Raw genomic sequence first — 25,394 nt, 5'->3', positions numbered from 1 at the left:
ACAAGGATGGAGGCAGGTGTTATTTTAATCTGGGAGAGATGGTGCCCAACTGGCCTTTCCATCCAGCAGAGGCTGACCCCCAACTTGCATGCTTGTGTGGCTCCCAAAAGCCAAGATCCCTATCTAGGCTACCACTCCTTGGCACGAGAGGTCACAGCCAACCCCAAACTCTACACCTGCATGATCACGACATGCAATAAGAGCAACGTTTATGGTTTTGGGGTTGGAGGAAACTAAGGTATACTCCGAGTTGACCCCGTGAAATTAATGGGCGTAAGGCAGTGATGTCCATTAACTTCAATGGGTATATTCCAAGTATAACTAATACTGGATGCAACCCTTCTATTTCAAAAGTCTCCTTTCCAAAAAGGTCTCTTTCCACAAGCACAACCTGTATGGCAGGTCTGGCCCATTCACCTTCTCCAGTCATGTGCTGAATTTACATGGATAGATGTGTGTGTTGGGGGGGGGGGCTGTGAAAAGGCCTTATTGCTGGAAGTGTGCTGGAATTCTTCCCACTAATATGCCACAGACTCAAAAGGCTGAACTGCTGAATGCTCTACTGAAGAGCTTCCTAAACATTTCAGTTTGGGTCACCCACAGCCTGTATTATGAACTGCGATTTCTTACCGTCACCATAAAGTCCAAGGGTGGGTTACAACAATGTAAAAACATTAAAACCGGGTAAAACAAGTTACAGTCAGAAGAACTTGACGGCTGTAGCAAAGCCTGAACAGAGCGATTTTTTATTTTTGCCGTATGATTTGCAAAACATGGAGTCACTGTGGCACTGGCAGCCTCGGCAAGCAGCTTTAAAATATATTTGATATTTCTTATTCCACTTTTCAAGATAACAGATGCTGAGCTCAAAGCGGCTCATAATAATCATAATAGCATTTGGGGGGTGGATTATGTTGCAAACACTATAATATCAATAGAGTGACATATAAGTCAAGCAAATATGGGGGCAATCATGGTCACAAGAGAAAACGTGGCTGAGTGGCTGGATAGGTGTGCAGTGTCTTTTGAGGAAGAGGGGCCTAGCCTCATCTCTCCAAAGGGCAAAGGCTGATAGAACATGCAACTGGTTGGGCTGGGCAGGGATACAGAACTACAGTGTGCCCAGGATGGCTGTGCTTACCTGGAAAAGGCCGTGGTGGTGGACCACCCCGTCCTGGTTGTGCAGGAGGGAGAGAAGAGAGTACTCTGTGTGGAGCAGCATCTTTCCCTGCGCTCCTCCTGGTGTCCGTGCCTTTGTCATTCCTGTCCTCCAAGGTGAGGATCTTTGGGGAAAGCAGGCAAAGAAAAGAAAAAACACACACATTGCATTCCTTTCTCGAAAGTCAACAAGCTCCAACATCAAACTCTGTACTTGGAATATTTACAGCTGGACCAAGGAAACCCTGGTGCCCGACCTTTGGGGACTTGAGCAGAGCTGCAACACCCTGGCAGCACTTTGTGCTGTGTGTCAGGGGTTTAAAGGCTGACCATCACAGAAGGAACAAGGACACAGACTGCAGCAGCTGCCGATGCTTCCGCAACCTGGCCACTCTTCTGCAGAAAAAAGGATTCCACCTGCTGTTTACCTTGAGCTGGTAAAGTCATCTGTCCCATCCTTCCTTGCCAAACACTGGACGATGCTCGGCACTGGGAGTTACCCAAGCGAGGCCCTGAGAAGGCAAAAAGCAGAACAATGGACTTTGCTTCTTCTGACTCATCACCTACAACTGTTCACTGCTGGCAGTTCAGCTGCTGACCCTGTTCATCAGGAAGTTCCCTTTCCTTGCCTGGATGGATTACATATCTTTCCGTAAGTCACACAGAGCTTCAGAGCATGGAGGCCCCAAATGCTTTGCGGCCACATAAATGATGTTTGTGTGACTGCTGTTTAGGAAGTATGGGATACAGTTTTTTTTAAATTAAAAAAAAAGTCCAGGATTATCTTTACTGTCTCCCTTTGTGTTAGTGAAGTGAGTGGAACAGATATGCTTGAAAAATTAGGAAACCACTCTTTTGGCTCCAATATTTACATCTCAACAGTTGCATTTTTTAAAAATAGTTAGTAAGACTTTGAAGTACTGTCATACTAATCCAGTAGTTCAAATAATCTGGTGTCAAAAATTTACGGTAAGAAGTAAAAAATGTACAGTATATTATTAAAATTTGCATGGAAGCTGTAATAAGCCTAGGGAGAAATGAATGGCTCAGATATATCAGATATGGCACTTTATATTTGCAAGAGATCCACCTCAAACCATCTGTTGGAAAAGGAGAGAATCATTAAACTATGTAAGTGGTATCTGACCCCAGACAGGCAGTTTAGAATATTTAAAAAGCCACAGATCACGGCTGGTGCTGTACTCAAAATATGGCTAATTTCTACCACAGATGGTGGGCTTGCTTGTAAATTAAATCCTTTTCCAAAACAAGCTAACTACACATTATGCCTAACATGAGGTTACACAATGCCACTAGATCCTCTCTTGAGGTCAGTAGGTTATTTGAATGACACAGTAAAGAAAGAAAATTAGGGGCTAGTGTGAAAACTATTGTCAGCTGCAAAAATGGTGATTACAGCAAAGGAGAGTCAATTGTTTTTGTCACATCAACAAAAATGTGATTGCTAGAGATTTGGACTACAGTACAGTATTGTAGAAATTGCCAAGATTACGGAGTACATTCAGTTAAGAGATGGTGGGCTGGGGGTGGGGACAAAGTTTTCATCACCACTGAACATTATTTCTAAACTTCATGAGGAATAGATATGGATTAGATAGTAACTGCTATAATCCATTCAAACTAATTTAAGTGATTATGGTTAATGACTGCATTTATAATCCTAGATCATACTGCAGCTTATTATATTATCATCATAGCGTGCTTAAGTGTATTTGGTGCTATTGACTGGTATTAGGGAAGTTTTTAATCTGTGATATTTTAATGTATTTTAATATTTGTTGGAAGCCGATCAGAGTGGCTGGGGAGACCCAGCCAGATGGGCGGGGTACAAATAATAAATTATTATTATTTTAATATGTACCAACCTGGAATTAATCTGAATAAGGAAATATAAAGACGGAATGGTATCAGGTAACTTAGAACTGAATTACTATTCTCCTTGATTGCACATCTAGATGGAGAGAAAGCATACCTACATTTTAAGAGCATTTTAGTTCTTTTTAAGGAGATACATCTCCTCCAGAATTGGATCATGGCAGAAACATCACACATGCCAGAAAAGCCTGGCTGTTTTTTACTTTTGGCGCAAGCCCTCCTGCTGCTCAGTGGTTGCCAGCATGACTTGGTCCAAACCACCACAGCAAACCACAGAAAGGAGAAAGGTAGTGCTCTAAATCAGGGCCAGATCTGTGGAGCAGTGCTTGAATGACCTCCTGACAGACGAGTCTCTGCTGCTTACCAGGAGGGAGAGTAGGAGGGGCAAGGAGGTTGGCAGGAGCAGTGACAATACAGCATCCCTGCCAGTGTGTTTGCACAGCATTGACCTCTCCACCACCTCGCCCCTCCCACTTTCCCAGTAAGCAGCAGTGACTTAGCTGTAAGGTGAGCAACACTATGTGCTACTGAGGAGCACCAATGTGGTACCAGGGACAGAGCTCTCCTCCAGAACCTTACCTATTCCCCCTTTCCCCAAATTTAGAAGAGGAAAAAAAAAACAAGCTCCTCAGCCACCTGGCTGTGAAAATAAGCTTGAATATGGAGAGATCTCAGATGTCAGAGGGGTGGGCAGAATATGACCTAGCTGCCAGAGAATTAACTGTGCCCAATGCAAGCTCTATGCACATTTGATTAACTTGCATTCTGCACGCCAGATGCAGAGTAAGCGCTGGGTAGGTTGCAGCCTGCCTTTGCCAGGTGCAATGCAGCAGATCACAGGCTCTGTTCCTGCTTACCGAGAATGAAAGGTCCTGCCCGCTTGGTGTTGCTGCTGGAAATTCCTGGGCAGAAAGCCTTGGCGGATGTTTCCCCGCCCCCTCTGTCGGACACTCGCTGGTTCATTCTGAGTTCTGGGGAAAGAGAGCAGACACTTATTGTGAGGCCCTGAGGGAGCCCCCTGACCCTCTGTAATGCTCCCACATCTCCTAGGCGACCGTGTGTGTGTGTGTGTAGTACTGCATGATCTCCAAACTCAGGACCCGCAGAACATAGCTGACTTCCCTTAGTAAGCATAAAGTTGGCATGTCTATCCAATTTTGTGTTATGTGCCTCCCTGCCAACAGCTATTTTCTGAATGGCACCTACAGTACTCACTCAAAATTCAAAATGTGTGCACTCCTAAAACGGTGACCCCTGCTCTAGGAGTGAAGGTGATTCCTCGAGCATTGTTAGAAACTCAGATATATAAGCTGAGCGCCAAATGGCTCCTGAAACCAAGGTTACAGTCGCCAAAACGGAATGTCTCGTTGCCGTTTTGGGGTAAAATGTCTCTAAAGTCTTAATTTTCAAACAATGGATTGACTGAGATTGATTAACATCTGTCTAGTTCAGACGACAACCTTGAGCTAGGTTAAGAACTTTGAGAACTTCAAGAAGAAAAGCCACTTGATCCAGAGACAGTCCATGGCCTATTCCAACCTTTTTCTTAATAGTGACTGCTCCTGATCAAGCTGCACAGAAAAAGCATTTTGGTTCCAGAAATTCATTCTAACTGTGCCTATAAAAAAATAAGTGATAGAATTCTACAGGATGGGGTATTAGTGTGTGAAAACAGTCCAGATACAATGATCCCCAGATGATGGAGATGTCAGGCACCATCCTGAAATCTTCACTTGATCACTTCATAAAAGGTAAAGGTACTCTGTTGCTCGCTTGTGTTCCTTTTGTGGTGAGAGGTTGGCAACGCTGACACCAAACTCTACATATATTAAGTAAAATAGAAACATTGCCACCTGACCCGACCCCACCTATCTTCCCCCCCCATCCACCTCTTCCCTTTTCTTCCTAATGTCTCAACAAATGAAACTGATTTGTAAATATGTTACATGGAAAAAATATGAGAGACATTGCACATACTTTTGTAAATCAAGAAAATCTTTAATAAAAAACACAATTAAAAAATTATAATAAAATAAAAGGTAAAGGTACCCCTGACCGTTAGGTCCAGTCGCGGACGACTGGGGTTGCGGCGCTCATCTCGCTTTACAGGCCAAGGGAGCTGGCGTTTGTCCGCAGACAGCTTCCGAGTCATGTGGCCAGCATGACTAAGCCACTTCTGGTGAACCAGAGCAGTGCACAGAAACGCCGTTTTACCTTCCCACCAGAGTGGTACCTATTTATCTACTTGCACTTTGAGGTGCTTTCGAACTGCTAGGTTGGCAGGAGCTGGGACCCAGCAACAGGAACTCACCCCGTCGCGGGGATTTGAACCGCCAACCTTCTGATTGGCAAGCCCTAGGCTCAGTGGTTTAGACCACAGCACCACCCGCGTCCCTCAAGTGCTTCATAGCCAGGTGCGAAGTGCGACTGGTGCCTGGCTAATTCTGGACACTGTCCTCGAGTCAATAAATGCAACTCTCTCCCACTTTATTCCACCCCTGCCAGGGACAGCCCCTGGGAAAAGATGGCTGTGCTACCCTCTTTATTCCCTTGTGCCTTTGCCATGCACTCACAGCCACCGGATACTGCCCACCCTGGGCAAAGGTCACAGATGAAACATACAGGCAAACCAAAGGCTAAGAGAAATTAACTGTGCCCCTGCCCAATGCCCAGGATCAGACATCAGATTTCCCCCATTTGGCCTCAAGTGATCCACGGATAAAACAAGCTCAGCTGCAGCAGCAGATGCCACAGCCTTTTATATAGGATTGTCGCTTTGTCAATCACAGCCAAAATCCAAGCACATTTACACTTTTCATACAAGAACAGAAAAGCACCAATAATGTGAGAACCACCTCTAAGGTTGAGTCAAATAGGATGAGATGTAAAAAGGCCCACGTGCTCCCATTATGAACCGGCAGTGGCCACAAACTGAAGCAGTGGCAGTGAAGCTGCCCACGTTGCAGCTTCTGGAGCCAAGAGCCCAAGGAACGGCGGCTAAATTGAAAGCACATTCACCATCCTTAAGAGGCATCACCCTACACACATCCAGGAAAATAGGGCTGAGGGTGGTCTTTGGAAACACAAGAGGGATTTCAAAATAGGGACTGTGAACCTGCTCAGCCCCCCGGCGCACAGGACCACCCACCCAAGGCTGAAGCAACTGAGCATAATGTGACACGATGGGGAAATACGAGAGAGGTTCCCACGCTGCTGAAGTTGACAGGCACGCAGAGGAGATGAGTCACTTCTCCCTGGAGACTCCTGGCGGGCACCATTTGTCATCAAACTTGAAATGTCAGCTGTTGCTGCAGCCTTGCCAGGATAGAGAGCCGCCCAGGTGGCAAGGGGCCAAGGGGATCTCCCAGCAGTGGTTTATGTCCTGTCTTTTGAGGAACAAAGGGAGCCCATGGGGGAATCTGGCCGGGATCTCCCTCGGGCTTCTCACCCTGTGAAAGTTCACTGATAAAACAAATACACAGAAGCTATGGTGAAACTGTGGGCCCAGCCAACCCTCCAAGAGCTGCTGTCACCTGCCTTCAGCTGATACTTGGTGGCAGAGATTATGGGAGAAGAAGATCTGTTTGTTCATGCAAAGAATAGGCAGAGGGGCACTGTCTTATTACGGTCAAAGGCGAGAATGCATGATACCAAAAGAGGCATCCAAAATCTCACAACACATTCCCATTCACCTCTCTGAGTTTACTTGGTACACAAGAACAGGTCTCCCTGGCCAGCTGTGCCTGCCCATCTCTTCTAGTCTGAGAATCATAAACTCAACAGCAAAGACTCCATAGAGCACCAGCCAATGCAGGAGGGCTGAGAGCAGCAATGTATGTCAGATCACCCAAACACAGCACAGAATTCAGCAACCTAGAAAAGCTCAACTATTTTTTTAAATATAAATCTATTTTTTGCAATCACAGCAATCCACAAGGAAATCTATGCCCAGTAAAGGCATTCAAAGTTTGGAGGGAGGGTTAGAGCTAAGCAGTCGCTGCTACTGCCTGGGGTTTGAGCTGCAACCATCGGCAGAGACAGAGGAAAATATGCAACTGGCAGAATTCATCCAGGTTACAGGACACAGCTTTTCTAGGTGCCAAAAAGCAGGTATTGTGATGCCAAAAGCACAAGCACGTGTCTGGGAAAGACAGCAACGCTGCAGCCTGCTTCAAAGCCAGCTGTTCTCTGCACTTTGGCCCCCAGCTTTGGATCTGGCTGCCTCCGAAGAGCAAAAGTAAACATCTGCTTCATTCCACTTTGCGTGGCATGCAGGGAGCAGCCAGCCAAGCACAGCGCCTTCTGTTATTGAACCATAGCCCACCCTCCGGCCACCTCCTCTTGGCTTCCAAAATCTGCAACACAACTGGCCTGCAAGTTCTGCGCAAGGAAACCCCGTTTCAGAGATGCTGAAGATGCTGCAAAGCCCAGCTATTCAGGATGACGGCAAAGCCACACAAGGAGAACTGTGTTTTTAGCCCTCAAAGCTCTCAGGGTGTCTGTAGTTGCTGTTAGAGGCAGCACAGCAGATAAAGCACTGCAGGGAGAGAGTGAGGAGTTTAACTCCCATCCTCCTTAATCACTGGCTGAGGCTGATGTGGGCAGGAGTACAACAACAACTGGAGGTCCACAGGTTCCCCAACCCTAAACAATTCCTGGAGAAAAAAATGTGCCTAGGAATGAGGAGACAAGCGTGCAGTCCCACCCAATAAATATTGATGCGTCCGTAGAAGGAAATCTTTCCTAATAAAGAGAGGAGCATGGCAAGAGTGGTTCTTGATGACAATGCCATCTGCTGCAGGGGAAGTAAGCAAATGGATATGGGATACATAAGATGACCTGGTGCGGATGTAAATCTAAACCAAAGTTTTGCATTATGAGCAGGCATTGCAGCCAGCCCCTCCCTTCCCCTGCCTTTGGTACAGAGAAGCAGCAGGGAGTTTGGCTTGCGTTTTAGGTTAAGCATAGCTGGCTGTGCTGCCTGAACCCCAACAAACTGTGGTTAGCCTTAGCAACCATCAATGGGGGAAAGGCAGCTTAAAGCCACAGTTTATGAAACTGGCTTGTTTCAACTAACTATGGAGTTCAGAGGATTAAAATGGAAGTGGAAATTTCCAATATCCTTCTGGCAGCTGTAGTGGAGACGCGGTGCATGCTGGTGAGTGCCCTGACATGCTAGGGATTGTGCTTGGGACTGTCAACATACAGAAGATGCACAAAGTTGAGGCAAGCTTAAAAATAAGTAAGTAAGTAAGTATTTTAAAAAAGCTCTCTTGGATAGGCAGTGCGCCAATGTGAATCTGCCCTGGACCAGGGAACTCTATCTAACGGCCTTCACCATCCAGATGACCAAAGGTGCGCAAGCTATTTAAAAGACTTAAGCAGGCTTCACCAAGCCCACTATGGGACTATAAAAGAGGTTGGGGCTAATGAAAAGTTGTAGCCCAAAACATTTGGAGGGCACCAGGTGGGTGAAGGTTGGTCTTAGGTGACATCATCTGGCTTTTTGGTGCCAGCAGTATGTTTTTAGGCCTATTCCAGTATTTTGGCTTTCTAGGCACCAGAATCAAATACCTATCATCGGGCGTTTTTCTGCCCTGAACAAAGGCTGAGACAGCTGGAAAACAGAAGAAGCAGGGACTTTGGAAAACTAGAGATTAGAGCCCCACTCAGGCATTGTTTAAGCATGCAGGTTACCGCATGACAAACACAGCAGCTGTGCCCCCCAGCTTGTTTTCATCACCTTCCACAAATTGAAGGGAAGCTGTCTGTAGCAGGAAGCCTCGTCTCTGTACATTTTGGAACACTAGTGGAAAGCATTGAAAATGGGGGTGGGGTGGGGTGGGAAGAGCTAGTACGCTCCTAACAAGCTTCTCATGTGCTAAGTTACATGCTTAAATAGCACCTGAACAGGGCTCAAGATGCGCCATCAACTACCTCTGCCACCATGACAAGACTCATCACCCTTCAGGCCCCATACCCATCAATTCATAAAACCAGCCCAGTAGGAACCAGAAGCAGAAGGGAGGGAAGGGGTAAAAGGAAAGTCAGGGCCCAACATGAACGAGGCTGGCCTTACCCAAGTGCTGCCTGTGCCATACATCACACAACTACCTCTCCAGCGCTTAGGAAGTTGTAACTCTCTTCTCTGGTGCTCCAGAAATGGTAGGGACAGACTGGCAGGACCAGAAGATCTGCTTTGGATTAAAAGATTGTAGAGTTGGGAGAAACTCTAAGGGTCATCTAAGTCTAGCCCCCTGCAATGCAGGAATCACAGCTAAAGAATCCCTGGCAGATGGCCACACAACCTCTGCTTAAAAAACTCCACCAACTTCTGTGGGAGTCTGTTCCACAGCTCTTACCACCAGAAAGTTCTTCCTGATGTTTAGTTGGAATCTCCTTTCTTGTAATTTGAATCAGGTCATAAGCTTGGAGCAGCAGGAAACAAATTTGCTCCATCCTCCATGTGACAGCCCTTCAGATATTTGAAGAAGGATATCTCCATGTATGATAGGAAATCTCTAGTGAGACCTCTTTACCAACTGGGCAGGTGGAGTAGCTTGTAGATTTTGGAGTATTCATGTTCACAAGATAGGACCTGGAAGACTTCAGGGCTGTGATGAAACTCTCTCGTTGTCACCAGTCAGGACAGACCGGTGAAGGCCTGGTTTGCTTACCACTGTGCTTACAAAGGATGAGTATCAATGGGTGGAAATGACAGGGAAGAAGATTTCAGCTAAACATCAGGAGGAACACCCTATTACCTTGGGCAGAGATGGGCTCCTCTGTTGGAGTTGTTTAAGCAGAGACTGCCTGTTGTCTGCCAGGGATGCTGTATCTGCTGTAAAGGGGATTGGACTAAGTGACCCCCCAGTCCCCTTCCAATCCTATGCAAAAGAACACTGAGCAGCATGCAAGAGAATATCCTCTGCACTACACACACAAACACACATACAGGTATATCTTCTTGAGTTCTCTACATCTCATCAGCCTAACCTGCACCTACAGTTGGGAGATACTCTGGTACCTAAAAGTATCACAACATTCCAATGTCTCTGCACTGCAATGATACTTTCCTAGCCCTGATAATCACTGCATGCTGCCACAGAGCACCCGAAACACAGAACAGGATTATCTACAACTGCGTATATGTTTCTTAGCAAAGTCCTGCTCACTGTTTGGTAGCTCTCACCGCCAACGGAACTCCAGCTTGATGCCCCATTATGCCACTGAAAATACACCCCCAAAGTGTTCTTTGGTGACTAATAAAAAATGGGATTAGCAAACAGGTCTCACTTTCAGCCTTTTGTCACAATGACACTATCAACCATAACTCAGCTGCAGGAACGTGCAGTTTTTGCATGTTGCGCTGCCACATAACTGATGACCCCAAAGGTGATAAAGATATTTAAACAAGAAGTTTGATCCCTGGTGACACAAATATTAAACACCTTAGTGGTGAACCCATGCAAGGAAAGTGCCAACCTCTGGTTGCCCCTGTCTGACCAATCCAATATATACTTTGATCAGATCCCATTCACTGATAGGCTAAAGGCTGTGATAAGAAGGTTCGTTGGAGGGCAAAGACTTTTCCATCAGTCAAAATCTCAAATGAACTCATCTTGGTAAAAGGCAAAAAAGTTGTATGTATGCTGACATACTCATTACACAGACACACACACACACACACACCAAAAAAAAAACAACTCAGTGCAAAGTTCTTCTACCCAGTAGTGATGCTGGGTAGGAAATTTCCCAGCATTACCGTACTTTTTCAAATGAAAAAGTTCCACTTTTAGAAATGCACTGCTTCATAAGATTGGTAATATAATGAACAGACGCAACTCAGATTGGGCAACTGGGACAGATACAATACCACTCAAACCTAAAATCAATGTTTTAATTGTATGATATTTAGGTGACTATACTTAGGAAGCACATATATTTATGGACAGAGCTCTTCAGACATTCTAAAATGAGTATGTTAACAGTCTTCAGAGCCTTCATTTTCCCTTCATGCTGCAATCCTAAACACACTTTATAAAAAGTAAATTCCACTGTGTTCAATGGGACTCACTTCTGTGAGCAGACATAGGACTGTGCTGTTAAAATCCAATGATTTGTGGGAAGCATATGCTACTGAGCTGTCAGGTCTTAATGTATTTCTGCGTATGTCAAAAATATTTTCCAAGTAAAGTTTTGATTTCCCCAACGATGACACTTAAGCCACGCTAACAGCACTTTTTATTGGTCTCCCCCAACCCAAAATTTCAGCTCACCGACTTGGGCTACGGGGAGTGGGGAAGAAACTTACAGCTCAAAAAAGGAACATGCTAGGTTAATAAACAAGACAAACAAACAAAACTGTAAGACTGTAACTCTATCCCCACTTACCTGGGAGTAAGCCCCAGCAGACATTGTTAGAATTGCACTCTTAGGCAAACAAACATGCTAAATTAGATTTCCATAGATTTAGAGCAGCTGGGGTGGGCGGGGAGAAATAAATTTAATTTTTTCCAGAAAATTTGCAGAATGTCTCCCCAAAATAATATTTACACACGCGTCAGTTGTTGCTCAAAGGCAAAAAACCCCCCCCTCTGTTTTCCTTGGGACATCAGCAACCCAGTGGGCCGTTCGCTGGTGAAACTTATTTTAGCGCCGTTCGCTGGCCGAAGGTATGCCAGCTATGTGGGTTTGGCACGTTTAGCTCAGAGCAAGCCACAAGGCTTGCCCACATTTGGTCATACGGATAAGGAGATTGGGGCGAGTGGAGGAAGGCCATGGCACTCCAGAATAGTAAGCCAGCCTGGTCATGATACCTAACAGCTGCACTCTTTGAAAACCTTCAGCCCCTGAGCCAGAAGCCAGTTTTAAATGGGCACTTCAACCAATGGTGTTTGAAAAGGAGGGAAGGCCTCCTTCTCAGAAGTCCCTTGCTGTTTTATTTATAACTTGCCTTTTGATTGAATTAGTCTCAAGACGACTTACAAAAGATTCCAACAGCAAGCACAACCCCCCCCTCCGCAAACAGTCCTTGGCTTCTTGGTTGAAGGATGGGGCCGGGACATGTTTCCTTTCTGCTTTGTAGCCTCATGTGGAACTTTAGATAAGAAACTCATTGAAAAACCAATCCTCGGGGAAAAACACGGTCTCTGTGGGCCAGATGACAGGCAAAAAGCAATATGGAGGACACAGTCATAGGGAGCAAACAGACCTTTCCAAGCATGATTGAGGGGACACAACTGCTTGTCCATGACAAAGGATCCCAGGTCCGGGGAAAAGGGGTCTGAAGTTATGTGACGTTAAATTGTTCTGGGCCCAACTAGTGCACCTAGATTTCCTTAGCTTTGCCACTTGGGGATTCCTGAAGAACAGATACATCAAGGGTTCCCAAACTGTGGTCTATGGACCACCAGCAATCTCTGAGGTGTGCCTGTGGATTTGTGGCCGAAGACAGGACAGTGGCAATCCATCACATTCAATATTCATATTTGTTTTTAATCATATTTTATTGCTTATTTCTTATGTTGTATTTTACTATCCTACAATTTGAATTCAAATTGCAATACAATAAAACCAAAATATGAGAAGTAAAAGAAGCAATGCAAAACCCCCCCAAAAACCCAGTGTCTAGCACAGCATATTACACTTACTACAATAGGCAGAAACATCACGTGGTCCACCAAGACCTGCATCACTTTTCAAGTGGTCTGTGGGGTGAGTGGGATTGGGAACCACAGGAGGCATTGATTAATCTGGTTGCTGCCTCTCCTAGAGCAAATTAATTACAGCCCAAACAGAACCACTGACCTGTGCACACCCGTCCTGGGTCAGGCACCTGTTTCAAGAAGGACAGGTTTCTGTGCTATCAGTCACCAAAGTTTCTCATTGAGGAGCTATAATTATTGTTATTAGTATTAAGAAAATGTATTTGTCCCTTTTTTCTTGCTACAAGAAACTCAAAGTGATTTACAAAAACAAAACAAAAAAAGTCACATGCATACAATTAAAACAAAGGAGAAAATATATTAACACACACAGCTTTAAGAGGCCATAGATCATTAGCAGAGGAATGTTTTTGGGTGACACCTAAAGATATGTAACCATGGTGCGAGGTGAGCCTCCCTGGGGAGAGCATTCCACAAATGGAGCCAACACAGAAAAGGCCTGTTGTTGCATTGCTACCCTCTGGACCCCCTGTGGAGCTAATGCACTGAAATAGTGGCACACAAGCACCTTGCTCAGTATCTGCACCTGCGATCTGCACACACTATGCTTGTCATGTCCATAGAGGAGAGCCATAGCTCAAGGCCAGAGTCCATGCTTTGCATGCAAGTCCCAGGTCCAATCTTTAGTCAGCACCTTCGATTAGAATGCTAGGAAGGGAAGAAACCACAGAGCTGCATGCCAGATGGAACAGCCAACATGGTGTCCTCCAGATATTGTGGGACTATAACCCCCATCATACTGGGCTACTGGCTGTGCTAGCTGGGGCCGATATGAGCTTGATCCCAATACCATCTGGAGGTCTCCACATTCCTTGCCATCAGAATAGACAGTAGTAGGCTTGATGAGCCAGCATAAAGCAGCTTCATCTATCCAAACAGATCAGAAGACCAACAGCCATTGGCAAAAACACTGCATTCATTTGGAAAATGATAGCAATGACAAATGTGAACCAGCCTTGGAAGAGTATCTTGCTATATGGATTTAGAGATCAAACCCAAATATATGTGCAAGTGTGCAAACGCACTTTTGACTCTGTTACTTTGGGCTCTGATCGATTGTATTTTACAGAGGAGGCTTGCCTGGTGCCATCACTACATATCTTCCTGTGCCAGGCAAAAGCATTCCTTTTTATCCAGGCCTTTGGCTTCTATTTATCTATGGCTTTTTTTGCATGGATGGGGTGTTTTAATGTAGAGATTTTTCTGTGCTGTTTTTAACCTGTGTTTTTGTTTCTTTGCTTAAAATGTTCTAAGCCGTTTTGAGTTGCTGTGGCAAAAAAGCAGCTAATAAATTTAATAAACAATAATGTTTCTACTGCTTTTTACTTCTTGAGCGTAGCGCTGCAATCAGGGATAGAATCATGTTAAAAAGGATGACCAGAATGGTCAGAATGCCAAATAGACCCCACAAAAGCACATCAGGTTAAGTGCTATGCAGCCTGCCTGTGAACTAACACATAACCAGAAGCAAACCACAGGATGTATTTACATGGCCTGTCTTTCATTTTCTCACTCTCATTCATGCACATGAAGACACAGGAAGCCAAGTTTTTCATCTCTGACAGCTAAGATTTTAGCTCTATATCTGACTAACTCCTCTGTAAAGACCTCAAGCACAAGATATCAGATGTATTCATTATGCCCATAAATCAGCTCCTCTCACTGCTCGCCCCCCAGCTTCCCATCAGAATTACAGAGCATATCCGAATGCCATAGAAGCTATCAGAAATCAAAGAGAGGTTAAAAAAAAAAAAGTTGTCAAGATTTACAAGCTACACAGATTCTGTGTAAGGTGACCGGAATGCCAATGATTTCTACGGATCACCATCATGGGTATCATTACCGGACTTTCCTACGAGGCTATGGCTGGGTCTGCAAGCCAGCAGACACAACCGTGCTACTACCTGCAGAGAGGACTGTAAAATGAAGCCTAGTCTCTCAACCTTTCTCTGCACCTGAAGTGGTGGACTGCACCTTACTATAAAACCACACCTTAAGTTACAGCATTATCAACGTGACAAGAAAAAGGAAGAACTGAGCAGAGAAGCAGCCCAGAGAAGCTTCAGGTGAGTGTGGTCCGCACAGGAAAGGAGAGCAAGCTCTGAACTCTGGGCCTGTTTTATAAGGCTAGCTTCCCCAATGCCCAAAGTCACACAATGGAATCAGAGACAAAGTATGCCTACAGAGGAGAAAGGCTTACTCTATTTGTGCTCAATATGTATATTTGCAATTAAAAACAAATGTTACAAGGGGAGAGAGAGAGAGAGAGAGAGAGAGAGAGAAGGGCTTATATCAGAAGACCTAAGAAGACTCATAGTTCTCCACATGCTGAAGACCTGTGAAACAGCTACACAGTGACCCTCTGGGGCTGGAAAGCTTTTTCAATTCCTAGGTCAAAGATATCTCAATTTCTTGGACACGAGCATCAAATTGCCATATTCCCCCCCCCCCCAATCTTATTTGAGTAGCTGCTAGTAGAATTTCTATAGCTGTCTCTTATTAAGGGAACTTGCTTCCATAGACTTCTGGAGACAGAGCAGAGGCGAGGGTTACACCCCTGCTCCAGCTACTGGAGTCAGAGGACTGGGAAAACTTTGTCCCACCTCAACATTTTAGCCAGCGGCAGACCTGTGAACTTCCCCCACAGCTGTCAAGTGGAGCCACAGCAGAAAGCAAGGAGCTGTTAAGGTGCAAAAGTGCTGCACGATCTTTTTCTGCATCATGGAACACAAGTGCCATTATTCTCATTTGAGAGGAGCAAGTATAGTGGCTAAGAGCCAGAAATGTGGAAGCTCCCCCCCCCATATCTCATCTCCTACAATGGCCACTGCCAATCTTTCTTCCCTTCAGACTCAGCTCCCACATTAGCCACATTGAGATAGTAGCTGTAGCTAATCATGTTTAGATAATGATGGTGAAGTGCTTCAAAAACTCTACAGCGCTGTAGCCATGCTCACTAATAAGCAGAGATAATGGTTTGCAATGGCAGAGGTGGGCATAGCCAGGTTCCCACCACATCCAATGATAGCGGTCCCTGAACACTGACCATATTGAGTGGGGCTGATGGGAGCTATAATCCAATAGCATCCAGAGGGTACCACAAAGACTATCGTGATCTGTGGGACCACACTTTCTCAGGGGGCAAAAATCAAATTCTCCTGATAGAACTTAATTACACACAAAACGAGTTGCCTGTTACTTGCAGGGTGAGGGCTGCCTGAGCCCTCATATTTCTCTTAGCTCTGCAAAGAAGCCCACCTGTCATTCCTGAAGAAGGATTGTTTTCATCCCCACTTCAGCCCCCTGAAAAAGTGCTCTTCTGACTGCATGTGGGCTCCCAGCCTCTCCTGGGCCAAGAGTCCTTCCTCTCACCTTCCTTCCTGCCCAGCACTCAGCACCACCACGGGAGAGCCCTCATGGGTTGTATCCTTTCCTTGATCTATCATCCCCATCCAGAGAAATGAACAAAGCCAAGCACAGATCTCTTGAGCAGGAAGGGATGGAAGTGTGGGGAATTATGGCATGCTGCAGTAGCCCTGGAAGGGGCCAGGTAGAGGAGCTGAAGCAGCGGACATGCCAGAAACAAAGCAACTGGCCGGTGGGGGGGGGGTACGGTGGGGGGGTGTAAGATGGGAAGAGGCGTGGCCACAGAAGGGAGTGGAAGGAGAGTCAGCATGGGGCAGGCAGGGAAAGAGAGAAAAGAGGGCTTGAATGTCGCCCCCCCCCCCGATTTTTCTGATTGCAACAGCATTAAAAGGACATGAGGCCAAAGCGGCCAGCAGGGTGTGTATGAAGAGAGATGCAAGAGAACAGGACGAAAGGATCAAAGTAGAGGGGCAACATCAGTGAGCAGGGGGCCGATTTCTGAAAGGGAGGAGTAGGCCAGACTGCAGAGGAGGGCAAACCTGAGGGTGAGGGAGAGAAGCAACCATGGCCAAAGCAACTCTGTCCTCGCCCTGCAAGGAACAGAGGGAGAGTCTTCAACCGCTTCTTTTTGGGGGCGGGGGAGACTCTATGCCGGTGACGAGCGACTGATTTCCGCAACGGAGGTGTTCAGGGGGTTGTCTCCACAAACCCGTATCCCGGTGACAGGCCAGAGATGGGGAAGGAGGGGCGTGGTGGCTGACCGACCAAAAAGCTTGGTCCCCCCTCCCCGATTCCCCGTCCCTCTCTCCGCTGCCCCAAACACCGTATGCCAGGTCTACTAACCCCCTCGTCTCCGCGCCGCCTGCAGTCCTACGTGCTCTAAGCAACCTTCCTGGGAAGGCCACCCCATGGAGCTCAGCGAGGTTTACTCCCAAGAAAGCCTGTGCACCAACTGCAACGGGAGTCCAATGAGTACGTAGAGGGCTGGGCTGCCGCGGCTGGCCCTTGAACGACAGGCGAAGCTGCTGCCGCCGCCGCGGGAAGGGGGACGGGGAGGGCTCCCGTACAGGACGCCGATTTGCCAGCCAGACCCTCTGCCTGGAGACTCCATTCCATTCCTTGCTGGGCTGCCGCGGATGAGCCATTCATAAGAGCCAAAGCTGCTGCCGTAGGGGAGGAGGAGAGGCGGCGGGAAGGGCTCCTGCTCAGGACACCAGATGGCCAGCCGGCCAGCCATGCCCTCTGCCAGGAGACTCCATTCCAATCTTACCTACCCTTCTTCTCCACCCCCGCCCCGGGAAAGATAAGGTTTCGCGCGCACCGCGGTGGGAGTAGGGGGGCGGGCAGCCCCTTCTTACCCATCGCCGCCGCCTCCGGGCCCGGCCCCGCCGGCCACCGTCCGCTTCTCGCTTGTCCCAGCCAACTCGGGCTCTTCGACTCCGCCACCTGACAACGGACGTGACGCGACGCTGCCGTCATCCCAACACCGGCCCCGCCCCCGCAGGCAGCAGCCGCCGCCGCCATCTTCTTCCCCGGAGCCTCTGCCTGTGTCAAAGATGGCGCCGGCAGAAGCAAGGCCGGGCGGAAGAGAGGAAGGCGGGGGGAAGTAGGCGGGGAGTGCCGGTGTAGGATTGGTGAGCTCGAGAGGCCCCAAACCCTCCCTTCGGTGCGAAATTAGCCCTGCCCCTCACCTACTCGAGAGCGAATGGAAGGCCGGCGCAGGGTATGATTGGCAGGCTCCGGCTGACGTCAGTTTAAATGTCATAGATTGACAACAGGTAGATCACTGGACAAGTGGGAGAACACTGGCTCCCCACAAAGAAGCTCAACGACTTAGGCTCCCCTGTACCCCAAAGAAACGGGGCTTTCCTCTCCCCTAAAAAAGCTCAACAACTTTGACCTGAACCCCCAAAAAGGGGGTAGATCACCACCAGTTTTTAACTTTGTGAGTAGATCACAGTCTCTTGGGAGTAGGCCACCCCTGGACTATATTAATCATTCTGTATTACAGTAGTAATCATTCTGTATTACAGTAGTTCTCTCTCAGAGCAACGTGTTTAAATATAATTAATTATTCCGTTTATTAAAAAAAGCAAAACACATGAGAAACCTGGCCTGGCCTTTTTCACCAGATCTGTTCCTGGAACTGGCCTGGGGAAAAGGGGGGGGGGTTATTACTGGTATTTATTTATTTTTTGTAACTCTTATCTTCCCACCTTTTCCTCTAAGATGCTCAAGGGGTGCACATGCTTCATGGCTGAGTACGGATTTGAACCCTGGTCTTCCTGATCCTAGTCTGGTACAACACACTGCTAGATCAGGATTCAAATCCCCACTTAGCCATGAAGCTCATTGTGTGACCTTGAGCAAATCACTACCTCTTAGCCTCACCTACCTCACAGGGTTGTTGTGGAGATTAAATGAGAACCATGTCTGTATACCACCTTCACCTCCTTGGAGAAAAAAAAGGTGGGCTATAAATGCAGTAAAAAATATTGATGGGGCCTTTGCTTGCTCCTTATTTGACAGCCTTTTAAAAAATGGTGAAAAGCAAGTAACCCAGAGCAACCCTCAGCCACTTTTGTAACTGCTCCTGGTGAGTCATGCTTGGGTGGTGGGGGCAGGAGGGGGCAGGACAAACAGCAGCTCTCTCTCTCTCAGTTGAGCACTTGCATCATGCAGGCATGACTCACTCTATGGGAGCCTCAGCTGCCACTTGTGCAAACAACAGACTCCAGGGAGGTAACAAAAGAGTGTTAGCCTTCCTCAGTACTGCAGGCATTAGGGGAAGTGGGGCTGCAGTCACCAAACCTGACTTGAGCACTCTGCCAGATTTGGACACTTTCTGCAAACAGCTCTGTGTTCTGGGTGTGCAACTCCCTCCTGCGATCATTGGAAGGGGTGCTTAGCACCATTTGGAAATAAAGCCAGGCTCTTCCCACACTTTGTCTAGTGCCAACTGAAGTGGATAGAAATGACTTTTTCTAGAAGTTGCTGCAGCATTGCAGCAGCCAAGAATCCTGAATTATGAGCCAGTGGTGGTGTGCTGGTTAGCGTTGGACTAGGACTTGAGAAACCAGGGTTCGAATCCCCACTCGGCCATGAAGCTCACTGGGTGACCTTGGGCCAGTCACTTACTCTCAACCAAACTTACCTCACAGGGTTGTTGTGGGGCTTAAATGAGGAAAGGGAGAACCATGTAAGCACCTTGAGCTCCATAGAGGAAAAGGTGCAATATCAATGCAATCAATAAAAACAAATGCCACATGTGTGCAGTCTGACTCGAGACCCTCAAAATACATGTAGCCGCAAGCAAAAAGTCGGGAGATGGTTCGGTATGTCCAAACTAGTTAGCATAGCAAATATGGAGCACACATAATTCTATAGCGTTCAATGGCTTCTAAATGTTATGTGGCCAAGATGCCACTTTTTTGTTACCAGACAGGCACACCAACATGTGCCGGGCAGCCTCTGCACAGCCTTTGATTCACTTTGTAAACTTGCACCTGCTCCATCAGGTGAAGGGGATGTGTTAACATTTCCTGCAGTGCAGATGAGTCACGTGCATGCGATGGGGTGAAAGGGTAGCTGTGGGGCCCACATTGCTGCAGCATTCAGCACACATTAAGATGGATCCACACAAACATTAACTCTTTTGGGCTGTAGATTTGGGGAAGAAAAGCAAAGCTAGTGCAGACTGGCAGGCTGTCTGCTGTGTCCTCAGTGGCCCTAGAAAGCTCTGAATCATCAGCCCAAAGGTATTTAAGTCCAGCTCCTCTCCTGTGCCAATTACCCCTCAACATGTGCTAGGCAAGTCAGCAGACTTGGCAGGAAGAGCAGCTTTCCATGCCTGCTGGAGGAAGGAGGGGGTGCTGCTCTGCTGAACTAAATGGTGTGAAATAACAGGTGGCCTGTTGCAGATACAGTACCTCTTTTGTGAGGAAGATGGTGGAGAAGCTGCAGAACTGCAAGTGTTCCTGGATGACACTGGTTATCAGGATCCACTTCAGTCTGGGTTTAGGCCTGGTTTCGGGAATGAATTGGCCTTGGTCACCTTGATGGATGACCTGTAATGGGAGAAATATGGTGATGCATGGCCCTGTTACAATTGCTTGATATCTCAGCAGCTTTAGATAGCATTGGCCATGGTAACCTACTGGATCACCTGAGTGGGATGGGTGATGGAGACACTATACAGTGGTGCCCCGCTAGACAAATGCCTCGCTAGACGAAAAACTTGCTAGACGAAGGCATTCGTCTAGCGGAAGGCTGCCCCACAAGACGAATTTGTCTATGGGGCTGCCTCGCAAGACGAAAAAAAATTGCATTGCCGCTTCGCTAGACGAAAAAACCGCTAGACGAAAATATTCGCAGAACGAATTATTTTCGTCTAGCAGGGCACCACTGTATTAGTGGTTCCACTCATAACTTGCTTGGTTGTGTCCAGACAGTAACACTAGGTGGGGGACTGCTCTTTGACATTGTTCTGGCATTGATATACAAAGCCCTGAACAACTTCGGCCTAAAATACCTGAAGCCTGAACTGTTATAATTCAGCTTGACCACTGAAATCCGGAGGGGTGATGTTAGTTGTCCCCCCATGTCACAGACCGACATTTAGAAATCAGACATTTAGCACCACGTCCCATAGCCTCTGATGTACCTGCTTACTCTGCACCTTGTAACCTGACTTGTGTACCAAACTGGCTTATGCATTAAAACCTTTGGAAGAAATGGTGTTGAGAGTTCTAGTTCCTCATCCAGCTGAGAGCCAGGACAATCCCCAGGCATTGCTTATCCATGGTGCAAACCATTCTCTCATAACAAAAGAGCAATAGTTAGCAGCAACCTACTCTGGAGTGGGGCTGCCAGTTCAACTAAGTAATGTCCATGGGTGAAACTCAAGGGGGAACTGAGCAAGAGTTATGGGATGTTAGTAAGGCTGCAGCTGCCCTCCTCCATTATTTTCAAAAGAGAAGGCATTACAGTCTACACATGTGCTTCTGGCACAAAGAGACGATGCCCAGCAGATGTATTATGAACTGAATGCACTCTGTCAGATGCAACTTCAGATCAAACAAGAGGATGAGTGGCAGAAGGGCTCAATGACAGGGGTTTATGCTTTGCAATCCTTGGGCATCTCCTATTGGAAAGATGTGATGCAGCAGAACTAAGAAAGCTTTCTCTGCCCAAGGCTTTGGAAAACCACCACCATTAGTCAGCACTGGGCTAAATCAGACTCCTACAACTCCCATTAGTCCCACCCAGCATGAGCAATAGCCAGGGATGATGTGAAGTGTAGTCCAGCCTCTGGAGGGCACCAGGGTGGAAAAGGCTAGGCAAGATAGACCAAGTTCCTGATACTACTACTACATGTTCATATTGCATTATTGAGGGTATAGAGCCAGAGTGGTGTAGCGATTAGCGCTGGACTAGGACCTGGGAGACCAGGGTTCAAATCCTCACTCAGCCATGACATTGGGCCAGTCACTTCTTCAGCCTAACCTACCTCACAGGGCTGTTGTGGGGATGAAATGGGGGAAGAGAACTGTATATGTCACCTTGAGCTCCTTGGTGGAAAGGGGAAGATATAAATGTAAATAAATAAATAAATAAATAAATAAATAAATAAATCAGAGTCAAGCTCTGCTGAAGGACTGCGTGCTCTCTCATTTGTAATTTAACCTTGGCTCAGCTGTTAGTTTTCTCAGCCTGCAAGTCCTGCTTAAAGAGGGATGATGTGAGGATATTCCACGTACAAAAAGCTGCTGGTTGGTCTGGTGAGAAAGAGTTTGTAAAAGGAAAAGTGGATCTTAAAATTTTGTAAAGAGTTTATTTGGAAAAAAAACAAAGGCTGAAGAGGGTGAAGAGAGTATTAGTCCATAGAAAGCAAGTATCCTATTTGTTGCAAAGGTCAGTTATATTCTAACTTATTCTTACAAAGGGACCTAATGCCCACTTCCCCTTTCTATAAAAAAGTCTGGTGAACTCTTGAACTCAGGAAGTGCAGCCAAGGAAGGCATCTTGGAAAATCAGGGAGGGTTGTCTACAGGTCACTTCTAATTTCAGTCCAGAAAAATGTGCTTCTTCATCAGGAGTACAAGCAATGTCAGGCTGAGTTTGGGCACACGGCAAATCCAGGGGACCAGCCCGCTCATTTGTAGCTCTGCTTAAGGAACTCCTTCCTGCCTCTGTCTCGGCCACCAAAAGTGCGAACTCTGTGAATGAGCTGCAGCTGTTTCTCAATGGTGGTTGTGATGTCCATGTCGTCAGGGATGTGGACGTAGCGGACGTTCCTTCCCGTCACAAACAGATCATCCAGCCAGGTAGAATGGCCACACCGGTCAGTGAACGTCGCCTCAGCCAGGCGGATGTTCATGAAGGCGTCAACGTTGGTGATGCGGCCCACAGCCATGCTTTCGTCCCGCAGCTCCACAGTGGTGACATGTCCGTGGAGGCCCTGCAGCAGGATGACAAGGCTGTTCTCCGAGATGGTGCGCTCCTTCACGGAGTGGCTGATTTCCATGGTGTGGCACCACCTGATGGCTGGAACAGAAGAGTTCAGTGAGAGAGTTAGCCCCATTAATCGCTTTCTCTTGTGCTATATAGAGATCAGGTCTGTGCTTGCACTGTGCCAAGCATGGAAATCGGCTCATGACTTTTAAAATCACAGTTCTTGTTTCTTTTGCATGCACAGGTGAAACCTCAAAACCCTAACTGAGGCTCTGCAGGATCTCTAAAGGCACCTAAGAAAGCTTCAGTACAGAACTCTGTGTGTTGGTTGGCCTCTCCTTAGCAGCCAGGCAGTAAGAATCAAAAGGGGCTGAGCCCATGATCTATCATCTGTCCCAAAGAATCTGCACATGCCCAGAGGCCAACTGCTCAGCAACCAAACATTCTCACTTGGAAGGAGCAGCAGCAAAATAGCAAAAAAGCTGATTTTTTTCTCTTTCCCATAATGTATTTATGTATATGTGCTTCAGTGTAAGTTGCAAGACCTGTTTGGTGACAAGCAACTAGTAAGTTTAGTACATAAATGAGAATAAATAAATGGCGGACCTGGTGCCAGGGTCACTGAGAGAGGAATACCAGGAATACTGTTATACTGGGTCCAGACCCTTGAGCTTTCTCTTTCTTTCTTTCTTTCTTTCTTTCTTTCTTTCTGTGTGTTTTTAAAATTGCATTTAATACTTGTAGAAGGAAAGTGAGGAAGCAAAATGTGTGGGCATTTGAAGCAATCACTATTTGAAGCAATTGCTTTGTGACATGAGCCTATTCCTGCCTTTCTGTTTTTAGCTGATGAGTACAGTCACAGCTGTGACCTATAAGTGCTGTGGGCAAATACATACACAGAGAAGAACCCTCAAACTTGGAAGCCTTAAAAAAAAAGGATTGGGCAAATCCACGGAGAAGGCTGTTGATGCTTTCTAGGCATGATGGAGGCCAGGCTCTGCCTCCACAGCCTGGGACAGAATTGTTTCTTGAAGTCAGCTGCTGGAAACAGCAGGAGCATGTGTGTGCTGCTAGTGCCCTCAGGTCCTGCTCTGGGGTTTTCCCATTGGGGGCATCTGTTTGGCCACTGTGAAATGAGGCCACTGGGCTAGATTGGCCCCCTATGTCTCAATTTAGCTGCAGCAGGGCTGTTCTGATGTTCTTCTGTAAAAAAACTTCCAAGTGGCCCAAAGAGTCCCTCCCACCAAGCAGGTGGCCTGCTAGTGGGGAAGAGGGCCCGATCCGCTCATGGGGCCTGCTGGGCGGCAGGAAATCCTGTGGGCGCAGAAAGCAAGCAGGCAGGAGGAGGAGCAGACCCAGGGGCTCCTGGTAGGGGTCCCCAGCATGAGCCCCCTGCCATAAGTGTAGCCAAGGAAGGCAGGCAGCGAATAAAAATAAATAAAAATACAAGGGGGGGGGGAGGGCAGAACCTCAGTTAGCTAACAAAAGGACTGACCCCCCTAACAAGAATCCTGGCTACGCCCATGCCCCCTAGGCCTGCTCCTGGCTGCCTAACTCTCGCTCTCCGGCCTTTCGCTCCGCAGGCAAAGCCAGGGAAGGGAAAAGGGCAGCTCGTGGCGGCTCCTAACCCGGATCAGGTCCTGTGGAGAAGAGGCGCGCGCAGCGGATGCTCCGCTCGCCTACCTGGCTTGGATCTCCCGCCTGCTCGCCCAGCGCAAAAGCAGAAGCACGCGTGCGCAATCGACAGGCGGCTTAATCAAAGAGACTTCGCTCCTCATTCGCCGGTTCTAAACCCAATCGGAAGTGGAGCAGCCCCATTGGCCAGAATGGAAAGAAAGGCGGGGCTCGGGGTGGGGGAGGAGAAAGTTGGCTTGTGATTGCTCCGTTGCTTCCGCCCGTAGCTGGTGCGCTCGGAGATTCGCTTTCCGCCCTGAAAGTGACGCGAAGAAGCCACCTAAAAGCTGGAGAGGTTGAAGTTTCGGCGGTGTTGATGCGCTCCTCTGCTCCAGCTCAAAGCCGCCTTAACTCTCAACTAAGCATGCTCAGAATTGACGGTATCCGGATGTGATTTTACTAACCACAGTAACATCAGGCTGCAATCAAGAATTTTGGAGCAACCCTTGTTGAGCAGGCTGATGCTTCCTGCCCGGTAAACATGGATAAGATTTACTTAACTACATGCGAGGAGCTGTGTGTTAAGCTGCATTTTTCAAATATAAAATGTTTTTAATAAACACATAGTTTTTATACACTATTCTTCAATGGTGGTAATGGATTTATAATTAGCATACAATAAAATAGAACTTCTCTAATTAGCAGCTTTTGTTCTGTGCAAATAGGTTAGATCTAGTCTTGAATCTATTTGGGAGTCCTATGCAAACTCACTTAATATGAATGCATCAGCTCCAGAGAGTCTCATCAACCATTTTACCAAACCTGCAGGCAGTTCCATCAGCCTGATGACAAACATCCTGGGTCAGGACGTCGCCAGGACTCCATGCATTAGCACTCATGACCACATGCTTGAGATGGTAGACTGTTTTGTTTGCCCTGATTTCACCATAACCAGCAGCCTCCATCAATGCTGAGCTGGACAAGCATATTGGCAATGCAGCTATGACAATGTGATGCTAACATCCCATACCAAGATAAAGGTCTACAATACTTGTGTGTTGAGCACGCTGCTTATGGAAGTGAGTCATGGGCAACTTAGAATTGTCAGGAGTGACTCCTCAACACCTTCCATGTGTGCTGTGTCAGGAAGCTTTTGGGTATCATCAGGGACGTGCTCTA

At 47.1% G+C, this 25,394-nt stretch overlaps 2 protein-coding genes across 2 annotated transcripts in view; both read right to left on the bottom strand.

The window, feature by feature from the left end:
- STK40 (serine/threonine kinase 40) overlaps window positions 1-17,624 on the bottom strand; it is a 30,020-nt gene extending 12,396 nt beyond the window's left edge. The window contains 2 exon segments of the mRNA XM_033157514.1: window positions 3,912-4,025; window positions 17,507-17,624. Of these exon segments, the coding sequence (XP_033013405.1) occupies window positions 3,912-4,025; window positions 17,507-17,510 (118 nt within the window). The 5' untranslated portion in view covers window positions 17,511-17,624.
- A 4,425-nt stretch (window positions 17,625-22,049) lies between these two features.
- LSM10 (LSM10, U7 small nuclear RNA associated) lies at window positions 22,050-24,386 on the bottom strand. Its single transcript, XM_033157513.1, has 2 exons — window positions 24,285-24,386; window positions 22,050-22,694 (listed from the first exon to the last, which is right to left on the bottom strand). Exon 2 carries the CDS (start codon window positions 22,672-22,674, stop codon window positions 22,303-22,305), a length of 372 nt encoding a protein of 123 aa, XP_033013404.1. The 5' UTR covers window positions 22,675-22,694; window positions 24,285-24,386; the 3' UTR covers window positions 22,050-22,302.
- Between the last annotated feature and the right edge of the window lie 1,008 nt (window positions 24,387-25,394).

This window comes from Lacerta agilis, chromosome 8, assembly GCF_009819535.1.
Source record: "Lacerta agilis isolate rLacAgi1 chromosome 8, rLacAgi1.pri, whole genome shotgun sequence".
Classification (NCBI taxonomy): Eukaryota; Metazoa; Chordata; class Lepidosauria; order Squamata; family Lacertidae; genus Lacerta; species Lacerta agilis.
Note: the sequence above shows the minus strand (reverse complement) of the source record. Positions and strands in the feature narration are given on the sequence as shown.